The sequence below is a fragment of the Vombatus ursinus genome, unplaced genomic scaffold (genome assembly GCF_900497805.2).
Source record: "Vombatus ursinus unplaced genomic scaffold, bare-nosed wombat genome assembly UNPS02014789.1, whole genome shotgun sequence".
Classification (NCBI taxonomy): Eukaryota; Metazoa; Chordata; class Mammalia; order Diprotodontia; family Vombatidae; genus Vombatus; species Vombatus ursinus.
The window spans coordinates 24,817,590-24,832,842 of NW_020954567.1; the positions used below are offsets into that span (position 1 = coordinate 24,817,590).

The 15,253-nt window shown below is 36.8% G+C and overlaps 1 protein-coding gene across 2 annotated transcripts in view; it reads right to left on the reverse strand.

The window, feature by feature from the left end:
- Positions 1-2,637: 2,637 nt before the first annotated feature.
- The window catches only part of EDEM3 (ER degradation enhancing alpha-mannosidase like protein 3), a 62,124-nt gene continuing 49,508 nt past the window's right edge, over positions 2,638-15,253 (reverse strand). For both annotated transcript variants that reach the window (XM_027868447.1, XM_027868448.1), the window contains 3 exons: positions 13,621-13,786; positions 10,457-10,642; positions 2,638-6,597 (listed from right to left, as the gene is read on the reverse strand). In XM_027868447.1, coding sequence (XP_027724248.1) covers positions 6,191-6,597; positions 10,457-10,642; positions 13,621-13,786 — 759 coding nt within the window. In that variant the 3' untranslated portion in view covers positions 2,638-6,190. The remainder of the gene's footprint in view (positions 6,598-10,456; positions 10,643-13,620; positions 13,787-15,253) is intronic.

The following is a 15,253-nucleotide window of genomic DNA, read 5'->3' on the forward strand; positions in this document are numbered from 1 at the left end:
TCCTCTCTTTATAAAATTCTGTTACAAGGGATGACTTGCTGGGTAGAGGAAAAGGGAGGAATACATTTGGAAACAAAAGTAATATAAAACCAAAAGGAAATTTAAAAAATTTAATGAATATAAATTTTCTATTACTAATTTTTTTTATTTAAATGAAGACAGGAGAGGGTAAGATTTCTCCTTTTGTGCCCCTTCCTCCTTTTTGAGATCTCTTCTGGCCATTTTATTGTTTGCTAGCGATACAGCACAGTCAAATTTAAAATAACCAAAAAGACAGGATTTAAATACTTTAACGGATACTTTGATGAATCTGTGACCTCACCAATGGAGACACTTCTTCCAATGGTGCAGAATGGTACTCACCTATGCCCAATCACCTGCTACTACACTATCCCCAGAGTCTTCCACAAATCGTGCACACAGAGACCATGACAGTTGGGTGGAACAATGGATAGATCACTGGGTTTGCAATCAGGAGAACCTAAATTCACTTCTCTCTTCACTGCAGGACCCTGGGAAGTCATTTAACCTGTCTGCCTCAGTTTCCTCAATTTTAAAATAGGAATAATAATAGCACCTACCCCCTAGGGTTGTTGGGAGGCTCAAATTATGTAACATCTGTAAAGCACTTAACACAGTGCCTGGCACATAGCAAGCCCTTAGTAACTGCTTGTTCCCTTCCCCTTGCAGCCTTCTGTTAGGTATCTCCACTGCTGTGTATGGCTACCAATAGAGCATGCAGGCTTTCCTCAGTTACCCCTCACTCACCACCAAATGAGTAACCCACTTCATTTTTTTTTTTTTTGCTTATACATCCCTGATCCTCTCTCCCAATTTTTCAGTAGGCATACATTGCATCCTACTTATGTCCATCATATGCCTTACAACTAAGGAAGTGAATTTCAGGCCTGCACGAAGGTATGTGAGTGGGAAACAATATGCCGAATTTGAAAGAAAACTGGTAGTCATTTGCTTATCAAATGAGCTGAACTCATTTTGAGAAGACCTCCCCCCCCAAAAAAGGGGTTTACTAGTCATTTAAAAATCTTACAGTCCAACTGGACTACATGCTTTTCACTAGACACAGCATGCTACCTTCTGTCCCCATTTATACAAACATGCCTCAAATACATTCCATCTCCCATTTCTCCTTTCAAGGCTCAGCTAAGACTCCACCAATTCCATGAAACCTGCCCTGTTTCAATTCTAGTCGAAAGTGTTCTCTCCTCAAATGTTCCCAGAGCACTTTGAATCTCTGCTCTGTCCACAGCACACTCTACTTTATATAAAACTTATCTGGGTAGACATGGAGCTACCCCCATGACCACTTTAAATTCCTTGAAAGTAGGAATGGTGGGTGTTGGCACCCAGCCTAAGGCTTTGCACATATAGGATATGTAGGATAGGGACTTGATCTGTGTCTCACAGAATGAAGTGGAAGGAACCTTGGTGACCATCTAGTCCAATCTATACATGAAGGAACCCCTACTATAACATTCTCCCAAAGTAGCCAGCCAGTATCTGTTCAAAGACCTCCAAGAAGGAAGAACCACTGCCCCAGAGCAGCAAGCAGACGTACCAGCAGACTACTCCAGGGCCTGCACCAGCAGTGAAAGTGTCAGAAGACAGAAGGGGGTGTACTTTTGCAAAGATGTTGCAGATGGTGAAAATGTTGAAATCAACAGGTGTAGGTAATGTTTCAGTCATGGGAGATGAGTGAGGACTTGTGGAGCAGACTTAGGTTTCAAGTCTGAAGAACTGGGAGGACGGTGTTGCTCTCTACAGTAGAGGAAAAGTGGAAGAGGGTAAGGGGTTGGGAGGAAGGATCCAGCAAGTGACTAAGGAATGGTCAGATAGGAAAATCAAAAGAAAGTGGTGTCCTAAAAACCTAAAGAGAAGAGTATCAAGAAGAGGATAAGCAGTAGTGTCAAAGGCTGCAGAGAGGTCAAGGAGAATGAAGATTGAGAAAAGACCATTGGATTTGGCAACTAAAATCATTAGTAACTTTGGAGAGAGCAGTTTTGGTCTGAAGCCAGATCATAAAGAATTAAGAGAGTGAGAGGCACCAACTGTAGACTGCCTTCCCAAGAAATTTAGCCACAAGGGGCAGAAGAGATAGAGGGCAGTGGAGATGGAAGATCAAGTGAGGATTTTTTTCAGGATAGGGTAGATACGGACATGTTTACAGAAGCATGCTGGGCTCGTTCCACATCAAAAACATCTGCTAGAAGATTTTCAAAGGAACCATAGCATACAACATAAAGAGCAATGGATGGGGAGTTAGCATACCAGAATTCTAGTCCTGGCTCTGCCGCTAGCTGTGATCTTAGACAAGTCATTGCCCCACATCTGATTTTTATTATTGTAGCAGAACAGACAGTATTAATACCAAAGGGTAACCCTTCTGAGAACCCCAGCGCTAGGTGTCCAACAGAATACTAGCTGAGATGGTAAAAATGCCTTTTTGTTTTTTTAACTATTTTTGGAGCTCAATTAACTCCACAGGAAGTTGTTTAAATCTGAACTAATAAAGGAAATGTAACAGGAACAGCAGGTAAGCCTCAAGACAGGATCAAATATATGACAATTTGCCGCAAAAGTTACAAGATAACACTAAAAATTCAAAGGAAAACTTGATTAGAATATTTACATATTTTATTAAATCTTTACAATCGGCAATTATAATCAAATACACAATTATATATACAAGGATTATATACATTTCTGCCCAGACTTTTACATCACAGTACACAGTTTTCCTTAGAAATATCGTATACATTTATCACCAAACAGTAAAATCCAACAGTAGTGTTACAGCACCTGTTAGTACAGACATCTTTTTTTCATAAATTACATTTATAAGAAAATATACGGCTGTAAATTGGGCTTTTAAAAATGTCTTTTATAAAATCTGAACATACAATATTTCATTCACAGAATGTTTTTTTCTATGTTCTGACTGAAGCCTTGTGCATAAAACAAACTATTGGAATATTTACTAGGTTTCTTATCCATCCCCACCCCCAAATTATGAACATTTAACTAATGCTGAGCTTTCTGCTAAGTTGGACACTGGGTTTGGTAGGAGAACAAATGTTAATTTTATTGTAAAAGTTACAAAATGATAAATAAAAGTAGATAATAAATATCTTTAAGAGAATAAGAACTGACTTAAGTCAGAGAGTGTGATTTTAAAACTCTCTAATTTTAACTGATCCAATATTGTAAGGAAAATGTTACAATGACTGGTTCTGATACAAGACCTATACTGTCATTGGGAGCCTATAAAACTTGTACCCAACAAACCCCCACCCCCACTCAACCACATCTGATAAATTATAATTCTCTTATACTTGGAAGCTTCAAAAAAAAAGTACTGAAGACTGATGCTAATGGTTCATAGAATAGTTATGAGCAGGCTAAGACTCTAGTTGTTTTCTTTCTATTAGGTAAACATTAGCTTTTTAAACGTGAAAATACCTGAATTAAACCATCCCCTTTTGTTTCCTTCATGTCTAACTTTAATTTTCAGATTAAAATCCTTGATTCCAGGTTTGTAAACAGAGTGCAAATTCCTTCTGGTCAAACTATTTTTATGGCTCTGGTGATCACTTCAGCTCAATCTGTAGGCAGTCAACATTTAACTGAGGTAGACCAGATATTTCTAAGTTCAGGATTTTTTTCTAAAGTCTCCCAAATCTACAGGAAACAATTAATATATACGAGTATGTCCAAAAAAAAAAAACCACCTTACTTGATACTGTTGGGGTTTCTTCTTAATGAAATAAAAGACTATTTAGTGGCAGTATGATAAATTGTTTAAGACCCTAATGCCAGTAAATTATAGGCAAGGACACAACTGGGCTATATGAAGTGAACGTTACTTACTATCCTAAGGATAAATTTAAAGACTGTAATTGTTTCAAGCAGTTGGCCTAATCTGTCAGGGTTTTTATTTGTTTTTAAATGCTTCAAATACCCAAACAAGTGAAAAAGTTCCTTCCAGACCTTAACCAAAGGAAAGAGGTCCCCCTACTGGCCAAAGGGAGGGAGGCATGGCAGCAAGCTGGCTCTTCACCAGTGGTCGGCCTCAAGAAAGATCCTCTGCTGTTAGGTTCTTGGTGGAAAATAATTTACTTTGTTTTTATAATTCAGAAAGTTTAGATTCAGGAAGTAATAGCTCTAAGCTACAAAAATGAAAGCTATGCATATAAGGCTCCCATAATCAAAGTTCTTCCTCACCAAGCCCCAGCCCCTTAAATCAAGGCAAGTCAAGTATTATTAAAGCTTCAGCTATTTTGGCAGTTTTGAAATCAAGATTGACAAAGCACTTTATCCATCCTCCTTTATTCTGTAGTATGAAGCTTTATCTTCAAATACCAAATTTCATGTGCAGACAGATTTTTTTTAAAAAAAAAAAAGCCTATTTTGGAGTAAGATTTAATTAAGGGCCAATGAAGATCTTACTTGCTACCAGTTTCTTTCTAAAGTGAATTCTCATTAGATTTAATTTACTCCTGCCTCAATTATGTTTAACTAGAATTTTTTTAAAATAATTACTTCCCCCCTTACAAAAGAATACACCATTTATCTGGGATCTAAGTCACACTGTACACGAATATACATAACTACAAACGCCATACAGCTATTCTGATTAACAGCTGCATATACCGTTAAAAGTTCACCAGTACCACAAAACTGTACATAAAGAAAAAGTCCTTTTGCCAAATGATAAAAGGCAGGTGGGGGTGGGCGAGTAACGGGATAGGGAAAGAGATTTAAGCTTGTCTTATAAACTTTTAGATTGATTCATAAATGTTTGGAAAGGATTACAAAATGAAGCCATGATTTACTGCTAAACAAGATGTCTACAGAAATCAAAAGTTAATTAACCAAACACTTAAAACTTGTTAAATGTGGCCAGTATTAGATTGCCACAAAATAAAGTTTTCTCATAAAGCTACACGTTAGTTGCTATTGTGTGAGTTTCTTCATAGATGACCACAGACAAATTTTCTGGTACCCATTCAAGAGAATACTTATGAAAAACATGATTCAACAGAAAATGTGAATAGCCCTAATTGCAACTTTAGAAAGAGAAGTCCTCAAAGAAAAAATACCAGTTATCCCTGGATTTATATATCACCACCATAGTGTTATCATGGCTCTAATAAGCTGGACAAATGGAACAAAATGTATTCAGTTGTTGGTGATACTGGCCTTATGGCTCAAATTGCATACTAAAAGTGTGATATATTATAAGGCTGATGATGTTTAGAGGTAACATCTTCAAGAGAAATGAACTGAAAAAAGACTTGTGGTCTAGTCTACAACACAGAACAACACTAAGTTCTAGTGTTACTGAGTAGTTATAGCTTTAAAAGTTTTTACCATGGCAGGCCCAAAAGGAAGTCTGTATTGCAAAACTGGTTTTTGTTTTGTTTTTTTGGCCCTGTTTTCCAAGAGTCCTAAGCGACCATTTTCCACAACACATCATAATGACCTTTTTGCCTGGTCCCACTGATCGGCTTCCACGCAGAGAAATTCACTGAGAAAGCACATTAGCTTCACCTTTGGTTTGTATAAAAAGGGCAATGTCAAGAAGAAAAGCCCAAATCACCTTGTTCATTTGCCAATGAAAGAAACAAATGGAAATAATGAGCAAAAATGTTAACATAAACATATTTGCTTTCTAATAAACTGTACCAATTGTAGTGGTGTTTGTAAGGCAGCACAATCTTGAATGCTCACAGCACTTACCTGCCTTTGTCTTCAAAAGGCAACCCAACTTTCACCTCCCAAAGCTTTAGGGCCAGGAGGTAATAAGGGCTACTACATTAACAGAATGCATTCATGCTTCTCCCTTTCAGCGGCCCCGATGCCCAGGAATGCCCATTACTTACTCCAAAATTGGAGATATGCTATCATTGTGTTGCAATGCTGCCACGTTTGGAGGGGAAAACAGCAAGCTCCCATTTCTTTCTAATGGGAAAAAGTTCTAAACAAGGCCAATCCTAACATAGCATGCACTGGATTTCGAGGATTTTTAAATAATCCAGTCAGAACCTGGCTGCTCATCACCATATTTAACAACTCCCGCGTGAGAGCCTTCCTAGGCATGAGGGTCTACTTTAACCAAAGTTCACCTTTTTTCCCTTTTTGAATACCCACCAGTAGATTAGTGTGTGAGTCATAGCTCATCCTTTTCCATCATTTCAAATGCTTCTATATCTTCATTCCAGTCCGCCAATACGGATTCCATAGGCTGGACTTTATTATCCCAGCTGACATTAGGGCTAGACTCTTCCTCAGTTTTTGATTGCTCTCGAGACTGGTTATCTAATGCTGTACATTCACTGTCATGGATTGTAGTCTCATGGTTTTCAGTGGGACAGGAATCTTCTTTGGAAGACGAAATGCTAGCACTGTCCACGTCGGCAGGAGACACTGATTCTGGTGGAGAATCCGGAGAACTTTCTGCCCCAGACTCCTGACTGACTGAACTAAGGTCCTGAGAACCCGATGTAGTCTTTTCAGATTTCTGATTCTCAGAGTCATTTTCAGAAGACTTTTGTTCCATGTCTTCTACTTCCAGATCTTTAAAAGAATGAAAAACAAGCTGCATGAGACTTAAAAAGGAAGCACAGAGTAATAATACGACTTTATACTATACTTATCCTCTCAAAGGCAGATTAATTTTTCCTGTGTTAAAATTTTAAAAAGTCAAATGGTCTGAGAATTGACTCAAGTTAATTCTGTTTAAATTGCATTAACAATATAATCATTTAAATATTCAATGTTATTTTCTAACCAAGCTCACACCAAAAAATGCATTATTTATAAAACTGAGACAACTACCCAATAGATTGAAAAGGTTGCTTATGTTGATATTTATCAGTAAAAAAAAAAAGTAAAAAACTTTTGTAAAAATATTCTCAACACTCCACTCCGTTTACCCCTCCACAAAACAAGTAAACTTTATCAAACACCCCAAATAAGAAAAGACCTAGACTGATAAGAAAATTCTGAATATAAGAAAATAGCCATATTTATGATACTTTTGTAATAATGTAATGTTTTCTTTTTAGCTAAAATTTCCATCATAATCCAGGTGTAATGCAATAATATTTAGGAGATGCTTTAATTTTACTCTTAAGAGATAAATCAAAGTGAATATTGTTGAAGGGTCTTCTTACATTCAAGAAAGGAAAGCAAACAACTTGTCATTACTTAGGTGGTAATAATAATAGTATTAATAATAATAATAATAATAATAAATAGCAGCTAATATTTATATAGCAGCTACTATGTGCCAGGCAGTGTGCTAAGTGCTTTACAATTATTATTTCATTTGATCCTCACAATAACCCTGGGAGGTAAGTGCTATTATTCTGAACTTGAATTCCATCTTAAATCTATAAAAGAAAATATTCATTCTCAAAACCATATGGTAGTCTAAAAATGAGATTACACTTCTAGTAATGCCCAACAAAGTGAAACCTTAATAAAAAACATAAAGACATTTTGAATGCTATATGAAAATGGTTAAAAAGCCCTGAAATTCCATCTGTGGCTTCTTGCTTGTGTTGTGATGACAGAAAAAGCAATAGATTATTGTGTGCAATGCTGTGAGTGAGGAAATAAATAATTAACAAATGCTTAATTAGAGAAAACATAAGAAAGAACCAATGGGCTCTTTCTTGGGACTTAAGGAACATAAGAATTTATGTCTCCTGATAATAAAAATTCAGAGAATGAGATATTAGGAAAAGATGGAACAGTATACCACATGCAGATGTTTTCCTGTTACTTTCAAAATACAGGGTAGAAACATACCAGTGACCAATTCAAAACTGAACTGATAATTATGGTACCTATTTAAAATTAGCATGGTAATGCTGAATAATTTAGTCTTAAACTACTAAAACAGCTCAAAATTTATAGTGCATTTTAAGTTTAGAAAGCATTTTTCCTCACCAAAACTCTGTGTAAGTATTACCATCCCCATTTTTGAGGTGTGGAAACTGAGGCTGAGAGGTTAAATGATTTGCCCAATAGCACACAGCCAGTGCTGGAGAAGGAATCTAGATTGCCTTACTCTAAATTCAACCAATAAACCCACTGCCCATTATAGTAGTATACCATGGTGCCTATCATTCATGCGGCTCCGAGGGAGTCCAAAAATAACGTTTTCAAACAGGCTCCACCTACAGTGGAGGAACAAATGAATGACAACTATTACAAGGAAAAACTTGGTTTAGCAACAGACTGTTAGAGCAGAAAGGGGCCTTAAATCAAAGGACAGTGTTACCCCCAAAATTAAAGTTATTTTTAATTACTGTCAGTCAAGCTACTTTATTAAAGCACTGTCTTGTGGTGTTATTTTTTGTTTTGTTATTACATTGATAAATACTGAGTTATAATTATAATACAATCTGTTGCTGATTCAATTATATACATGTATGGTTCTCAGACGGAAAGTAAAAATACTGAAAAAAAGACTTTTGAAGAACAAAGGATCCCTTATTACAGATAAGACTTATAAAGCTATTTTGCTACACAGGAGAACGCTGCTTATGAGATCTTTTTTCTTGTTAATAAATAGATGTGCTCACATCCACCCTGAGACTATGAACATGCTATCAACTCCAACAAGGACTGATTGCCAACCTTTCCCAAACCTGAAAACCAGCACCACCTTTTTAAAAAATCTAACAAATTGCAAAGCTTTTTTAAAAAAAGAGTATAATCAAAATATTGGCATTTGTATACAAATGGTAAATAAAACAACACATTCATTAGTGACATATATGAACAGAGATTGGTGACAATATCTATTATACGTAGTTTTCATCTAAAAGGATATGTTCGATCAATAAAGCACTGTTCCTGAACAAGGATATGAAAACAACTGAATTACATATAGCCAGAGGTTATTATGGCATTTTTAACAACAGCATTCAACTTGCATACATGAACCTGAAGACTATTCATTCAAGATACTTACTGCTATCAAAAATGTAGTTTGGAAGCATTTTACCTTTAAATATCGTTGCTGAAATTCCAAGGGCAGCAGAAAGAGACAAGGGAAGGGGAAAAAGAAAATGCATTAACTAGTCAAAAGCAAGAATTAATTAGCCTGTGTCTGATGTGAATGAATAAATGTATGTATGAATGAATGAAAGAATGAATGAGCAGGGATGAATCCAAGATTTAGAACAAGTGACCCAAGAAGAAATAAGCTCAGAAAATCACTTTGTTCTGTTCTCACTCACTGGTAAGTATTAACTCTTGGAAAAAATCCCAATTGATAAATAATTTAAGACCATAACAGAAATAAACTTCTGACTACGCCATGGACAGATCAGCATAGAGAACCGAGTTTAAGAAGGTCTCACCTGAAAAACTACTCAATTTAAAACCTCCATTGGGATCTCTAACCAAGCACTCTGGGATAAGGGAATAATCACAGAAGTAGATATTTACAATTCTTCTTGACTGGCTAGAGCGAAGAGCAATAATGCCACGTGGCCTTCTGTTGATTCAGTAGTTCCTTATCTTCTGAGGGCTACTGTAAAGAATATCACAGGGGCAGCTAGGTGGTGCAGTGGAGTCAGGAGGACCTGAGTTCAAATCCAGCCTCAGACACATAACACTTACTAGCTATGTGACCCTGGGCAAGTCACTTAACTCCAACTGCCTCACCAAAAAAAAAAAAAAAAGAATATCACAACAAATGCCCTAGCCACTTTTCCTGGGTCTCCTCTTTGGGTATGGAAACGGGCAAAAGGTACAGATGATATCAAATGATACTAATATTTTAAATTTACAAATTACTTTTATTTTCAGTGCTTTCAGATTCCTAAAAACTACTTTAGTCTAAAATAAAGAGCTAAATATGCTCAGTAACATTAACGAGTGCTTTGTTTTGGATTTCAGACATAAACTATGTGGAGTCGCAGCCTCTTTCCTAAGAGCTTATTGCAAAGCGTAGCTGTCGACAGGGTGAGTATTATATTTTGATTACGAGGTCATGAAATGGAGTTTTGTGAGAAGGGACTATTATCATATTGACTCTTTAAAATTCTGTCATCTTGCTAGCAGACAATCAAATCATAAAAGAAGACTGAAAGAAGCAGACTCAGTGAAACCGGACAAGGAGGATTCAAATGACCCTAATCCCCTGTATTTGCACCATAGTATCCCTTCAACGAGCATGCATGCATACATGTCCAAACACTGTGATTAACACAAAGCATTGATAAAATAAATATAAAAATTTGGGAAAACTGAACGGCAAAAAAATCTTATTTCAGTTCATTCTAAGCACCAAGATATAAATAAATATAGCACTTAAAATTTTTTTAAAATTTTATTCTATAAAAAAATACTGCAGCTTACTTTACAGTCAGAGCTAGTACTGACCTGCATAATAAACTAATGATTCTGCCCTTACCTCGATCTTTTGCTTTATCAGAGAGAAGCACTTCTACCTCCTCATGTTCCTTGATTGCATCCAATATAATATTTCCTTCTTTGTTGAATAAGAACAGCATGGGGATTGTAATGTCATCTGTATTCTTTCCATCACCAGCCATCTGGAAAAGAGGAGCAGTATCGCTACTGCTCCCCTCATTGTCATCTACCCAATGATAAATACAGCAAACTTGAAAACACTTTTCCATAAGCATGTATACCCACCATGACTTTGTCCTTTTGTCTTGTATACACACCTGAATTGAGCTGTTATGTCATAAGACATCATAAACTGCTGGCTTAAAAGTGTCTGAAAGGGCTCCAAGGTTCACTGATTTTCGATTTATTTTTCTAGTTTCCACTTTGATAAAGGATGGAATAAAATGAATTTGCTCCCCTCTACCCAAAGACCAAAAGACTGACAGATTGATCACCATTTTAGAGGGGGAAAAAGATGGAAAAATTCAATGACTGATCTTCACATTTCTAGTAGTTGTCCTTCAAAGTCATTTACATATTATTTTCCTCATGTTCCAACACCCTTGAATAACAGAAATACTATACAAGAACAGTTTTCATTTCTTCTCTAATTCCCTGTAGCAACTAGTATAGTATTCTCCAGAACAGGTCTGAAATAAAAGAACTGATGAAATTTAAGTGTTTTAGCATTGACAAGTGCTATGCTTAACAATAATAAGGAAAACTTTACATTTATTAAGTTTTAAAGTTTTTCTAGGTAGTAAAAGTAATTCTTTAAAAGAAACACTGGTATAAATGTTTGATATTTTAGTCACAATTAAGCAATTTCATTTACACTGAATGTGTAAAAACGACCTTCTGATGAAAATGATGAAAAAAAAAAACCTGATAAAAATTATCTCAATGGGGAATAAACAACAGAAAAAAGCATCAGAAAACAGCATCAGACTAGGAGTCAAGAACCCATGTTTGAAAGCCAGCTCAGCCACTTTATTTGTATGCCCTTGAAGTCAGTTAAGTTCTTTGGGCCTCCCTCATCTTCAAAGTGAAGAGGTTGCACTAGAAGATCTTAAGAGCTTTTCTTGTTCTCAGAGTCTATGACTATGAAGAAAGAAGGTGGAACAAGTTACTGCATGAAATTTCTAGGGACTACTTAGCAAACTAATTCATTTTTTCCACATGAAATGAAGTCCTCAAATTCTATTCTGAAAAAATGTCTGTTTATCCTGACTACGAATTTTTTTAAGTAAAGAAATGGGACTTAAATATTCTGTGCTTTATGCAGTTTTATTTAAGTTGAGGATATACAAGAATGGCAATATTAATGGCAAGAAAGCAAATACTCTAATAAAAATCAGCTCATGAAGAATTGAGGGCTGTGACTGCTGAACCACCGAAAGGGCTCTCTGAAGGACAACAGCAAACCTGACTGTCTCCTACAATAAAAAGGCCACCGTGATCCCAGGAACCACCAGTTTTATCTGAAATAGGTCATGGGGGGCTAATTCCTTTCCTAACAGGGTCATTGGAGCTGGGAGATCAGGGGACATATCAGACAGAGATGGAGTTTATGTCAAATTTAGCAAACCACATGACTGAATATTTCCTGTTGTTCTTGCAAACAGGACAGAAAGCTAGAGGCACAGGCAGGTATATTTGGAAGTGGCAGAAGGGCCCAAATCAAAGAGTAGTCAATTATCATCCACTCTCAACCTACAAGGAAGCCTTTGGTGGAGTCCCTCCAGATTTTTCTTGGATCCCGTGCTATGAAGATTTTTCATCAATAATTTGGATAAATGTATAGATGGTATGCTTGTCAAATTTGCAGGTGACTGGAAAGGGCAGTTAACAAGTTGGGTGGCAGGATCAGAAGGGCAGCAAGCAAAGGCTCAATCATCACTTCTCGGATTTGCTTTAGAATGGATTCATGTGCTCCTGCCAGCTGCTCAAAGAAGTCACCCAATTGAGCTAACCAGATCCAATACAAATTGAGGTTATCTAATATGCCAGGGCTCCCAATGCCGCATGGCAATATTTTTGTTGTTCTGTGACTCGCTGTCTCACATTCCCCCAAACAGCTGCTTGTGTCTCCTCCTTCCCTCCTACCACCCCTTTCCCCTCCCTCTCTGCACACACTGAGATAACAAGCTCTGTGGCCTTCCCTCCCTCTCCTCCCTAGCTTAGATTTCAAAATCCATCTACCTCATCCTGTCTTCCCACTCCTCTGCCACAGCCTGGAATGAAAAGGTCGTTTCTGTCCTTGCCAAAGACAACTCTTCCCTTGTACACATGATCCCACCTCTCTCACCTCTTACAGAAGCCTGTTCCATCATTTTTCCACCCTTCAACTATCCAATCTCTTCTTAATGTCTAGGATCTTGCCTAGGAACATTCCTCGATTTCCTCCATCCTTAAAAACACTTCACTTGACCCTACTATCCCCCCCAAACTTTTGTTCTATATCTCTCTTCCCTTTTTCAGAAAACTTGCAACCAACCGCTCAGCTGAAAACTGCTTTCTTCCTGTTCACAGAACTTTAGTAGCTCCCTCCTCTAAGTCTCTACAAGAGTCTTACAAAGTCTACATCTACAGGCCTAATTCACACTACCACGCATTCTACGTTCCAGTTCAAGTGGCTTTTTTGCTGTGCCCAGAGTGCAGCATCCCCCTGCCCTCCTCCATACCTTTGGGAGGGCTGTCCTTCAGGCCTGAAATACACTCCCTCTTCATCTCCACCTCTTAGACTTCTTAGATTTCTTCAAGGCTCAGCTCAAAGGCCACTTCCTATAGAAAACCTTCTCTGATCTAGAGCTATGGTAGCTAACAAAATAAATTTTGAATGGACTCATTGAAATCAATGTGCTACATAACCTTCTTTCCACCTATTACAGTGCTTAAGAATGTTGAAGGTATCCTATTGCTGAAATGTCCAAAGATGTACACTTCCCTCAGTATTCACTGCCTCCTTATTAAAGGTACAGCTGAGATACCTGCTTATAGCAACTACCAAGAGCAATCCCACTGGCAAAGCAACTTATAAAAAAAGGGTAAGTTCAATTTACAGGCAGGAAATTTTGTTAAGGTCCCTAAGAAATTTTTTTTTTGAAGTCTTTAAAATTACATGCTTGACTATCTGGCCAAGTAACAAGAGGGAAAACTGCTTACCGATAACAATGCCACCAATTGCTCCAGCTTTTTGGATGTTCCGAGCCTTTTCAGCAAACATACACTGGCCTCTTTGCATCAAAGCAATTTTCCCCATCACTACTTCAGGGTTAGTAATCTCTGAACAGCCATTGTATGGTTTACTGCTTGCAACAAATCCTCTTGTCTATTCGAAATATATAATGAATGATTAAAAATATGGTTAGGACACATAATTCTGATTCTCCAAATTACTCAAGATTAACCATTAAATACAATACTTAAGATTTCAAGAAAAGCAGGATTTAACAAGAACTCATTTCATTTGCATACACAATATCATATTTGCACATTTTAAGCTAATTTTCGGATTACATTATGTCACAAGACCCAATTAGAAAATATCTGCTTGTTTTCAGGGTACTTATTCCCATGATTGTATTGGTAAGTTCACTGCTGAAAAACTACCATCAATTCAGCAACTAATACATCACTTTGCACAGTCTTAGGTGTTCAATAAATATCTGTTGGCTTTAATTAATTCTGATTTCAAATAGGATCCTGACAAAGTAGTTTATCCAGAAGAAGACAACCAGGATGACAAGGACTTTAAAAGCATGTCATGAGGAAGAATACTTAACACAATTTAGGATACTTAGCGTTGAAGATGAAACTACTGTGAGACATGATAACTCGTCTTGAAATACTTGAAGGCTAGCATAAGGAAAAAAGAAATTTGTTCTTTGTTTCTCCAGTGAACAGAACTTAAGCAGAAGTTATAGAAAAGGAGACGTCAGATTAATGTAAGTTTAATGTGAGATTTCATAAACTAATATCCGTTTGGCAAAATTTACAAACATATATTCTACCAAAAACACATCAGTATGTTCAAGAGAGGATGGGTTTTAAGAAATTTCCAACTCAATTCCCCAAATTCCCAAATAGTTTTTAAGAAAACTAAAGTGAAATTCTAGCTCAACTAGAAATAATTTTTTAAATATCTTATAAAATCACAGAATATTAGAGTTACACTCTTAGGAATTCATCAAATTGAATCTTAAGAGTTCATCTAATTCAATTCCTTATTTTCCAGAAGAAAAATCTAAAGAACTGATAGATAGCTACTGATTAGCCCAGTTAAAACTAAAACCTGGCCCTTCGGTGCTCTTTCCATGATATTATCTTTCATAGTTTTCCCTAAAACCTACTGAATGCACTGCCTCAAATATACAGATAATATAGATGAAAGTCAAATGGTATTCTATTACCTATATTAGCCTATAGAAATTTAAGATGATTTTATACTACGGATTCACTATGAATTCAAAAGACAAAACATAATCCTGTGAAGTTTTTTTTTAACTTTTTTTTTCTTTTTTTTGTTGTTGGGCAATGGGGGTTAAGTGACTTGCCCAGGGTCACACAGCTAGTAAGTGCTATGTGTCTGAGGCCACATTTGAACTCAGGTCTTCCTGAATCTAGGGCCAGTACTCTATCTACTGCACCACCTAGCTGCCCCTTGAAGTTTTTTTTAATAGCTAGCCTTTATAGAGCACTAGACTTCTTGTCAACAAATCCATTTATCTTTAACTTCAGTATGACTCTTACTGATTTTCACTCCCCTCTCCAACCTTGCCCCCAAATTCTTCCAAGT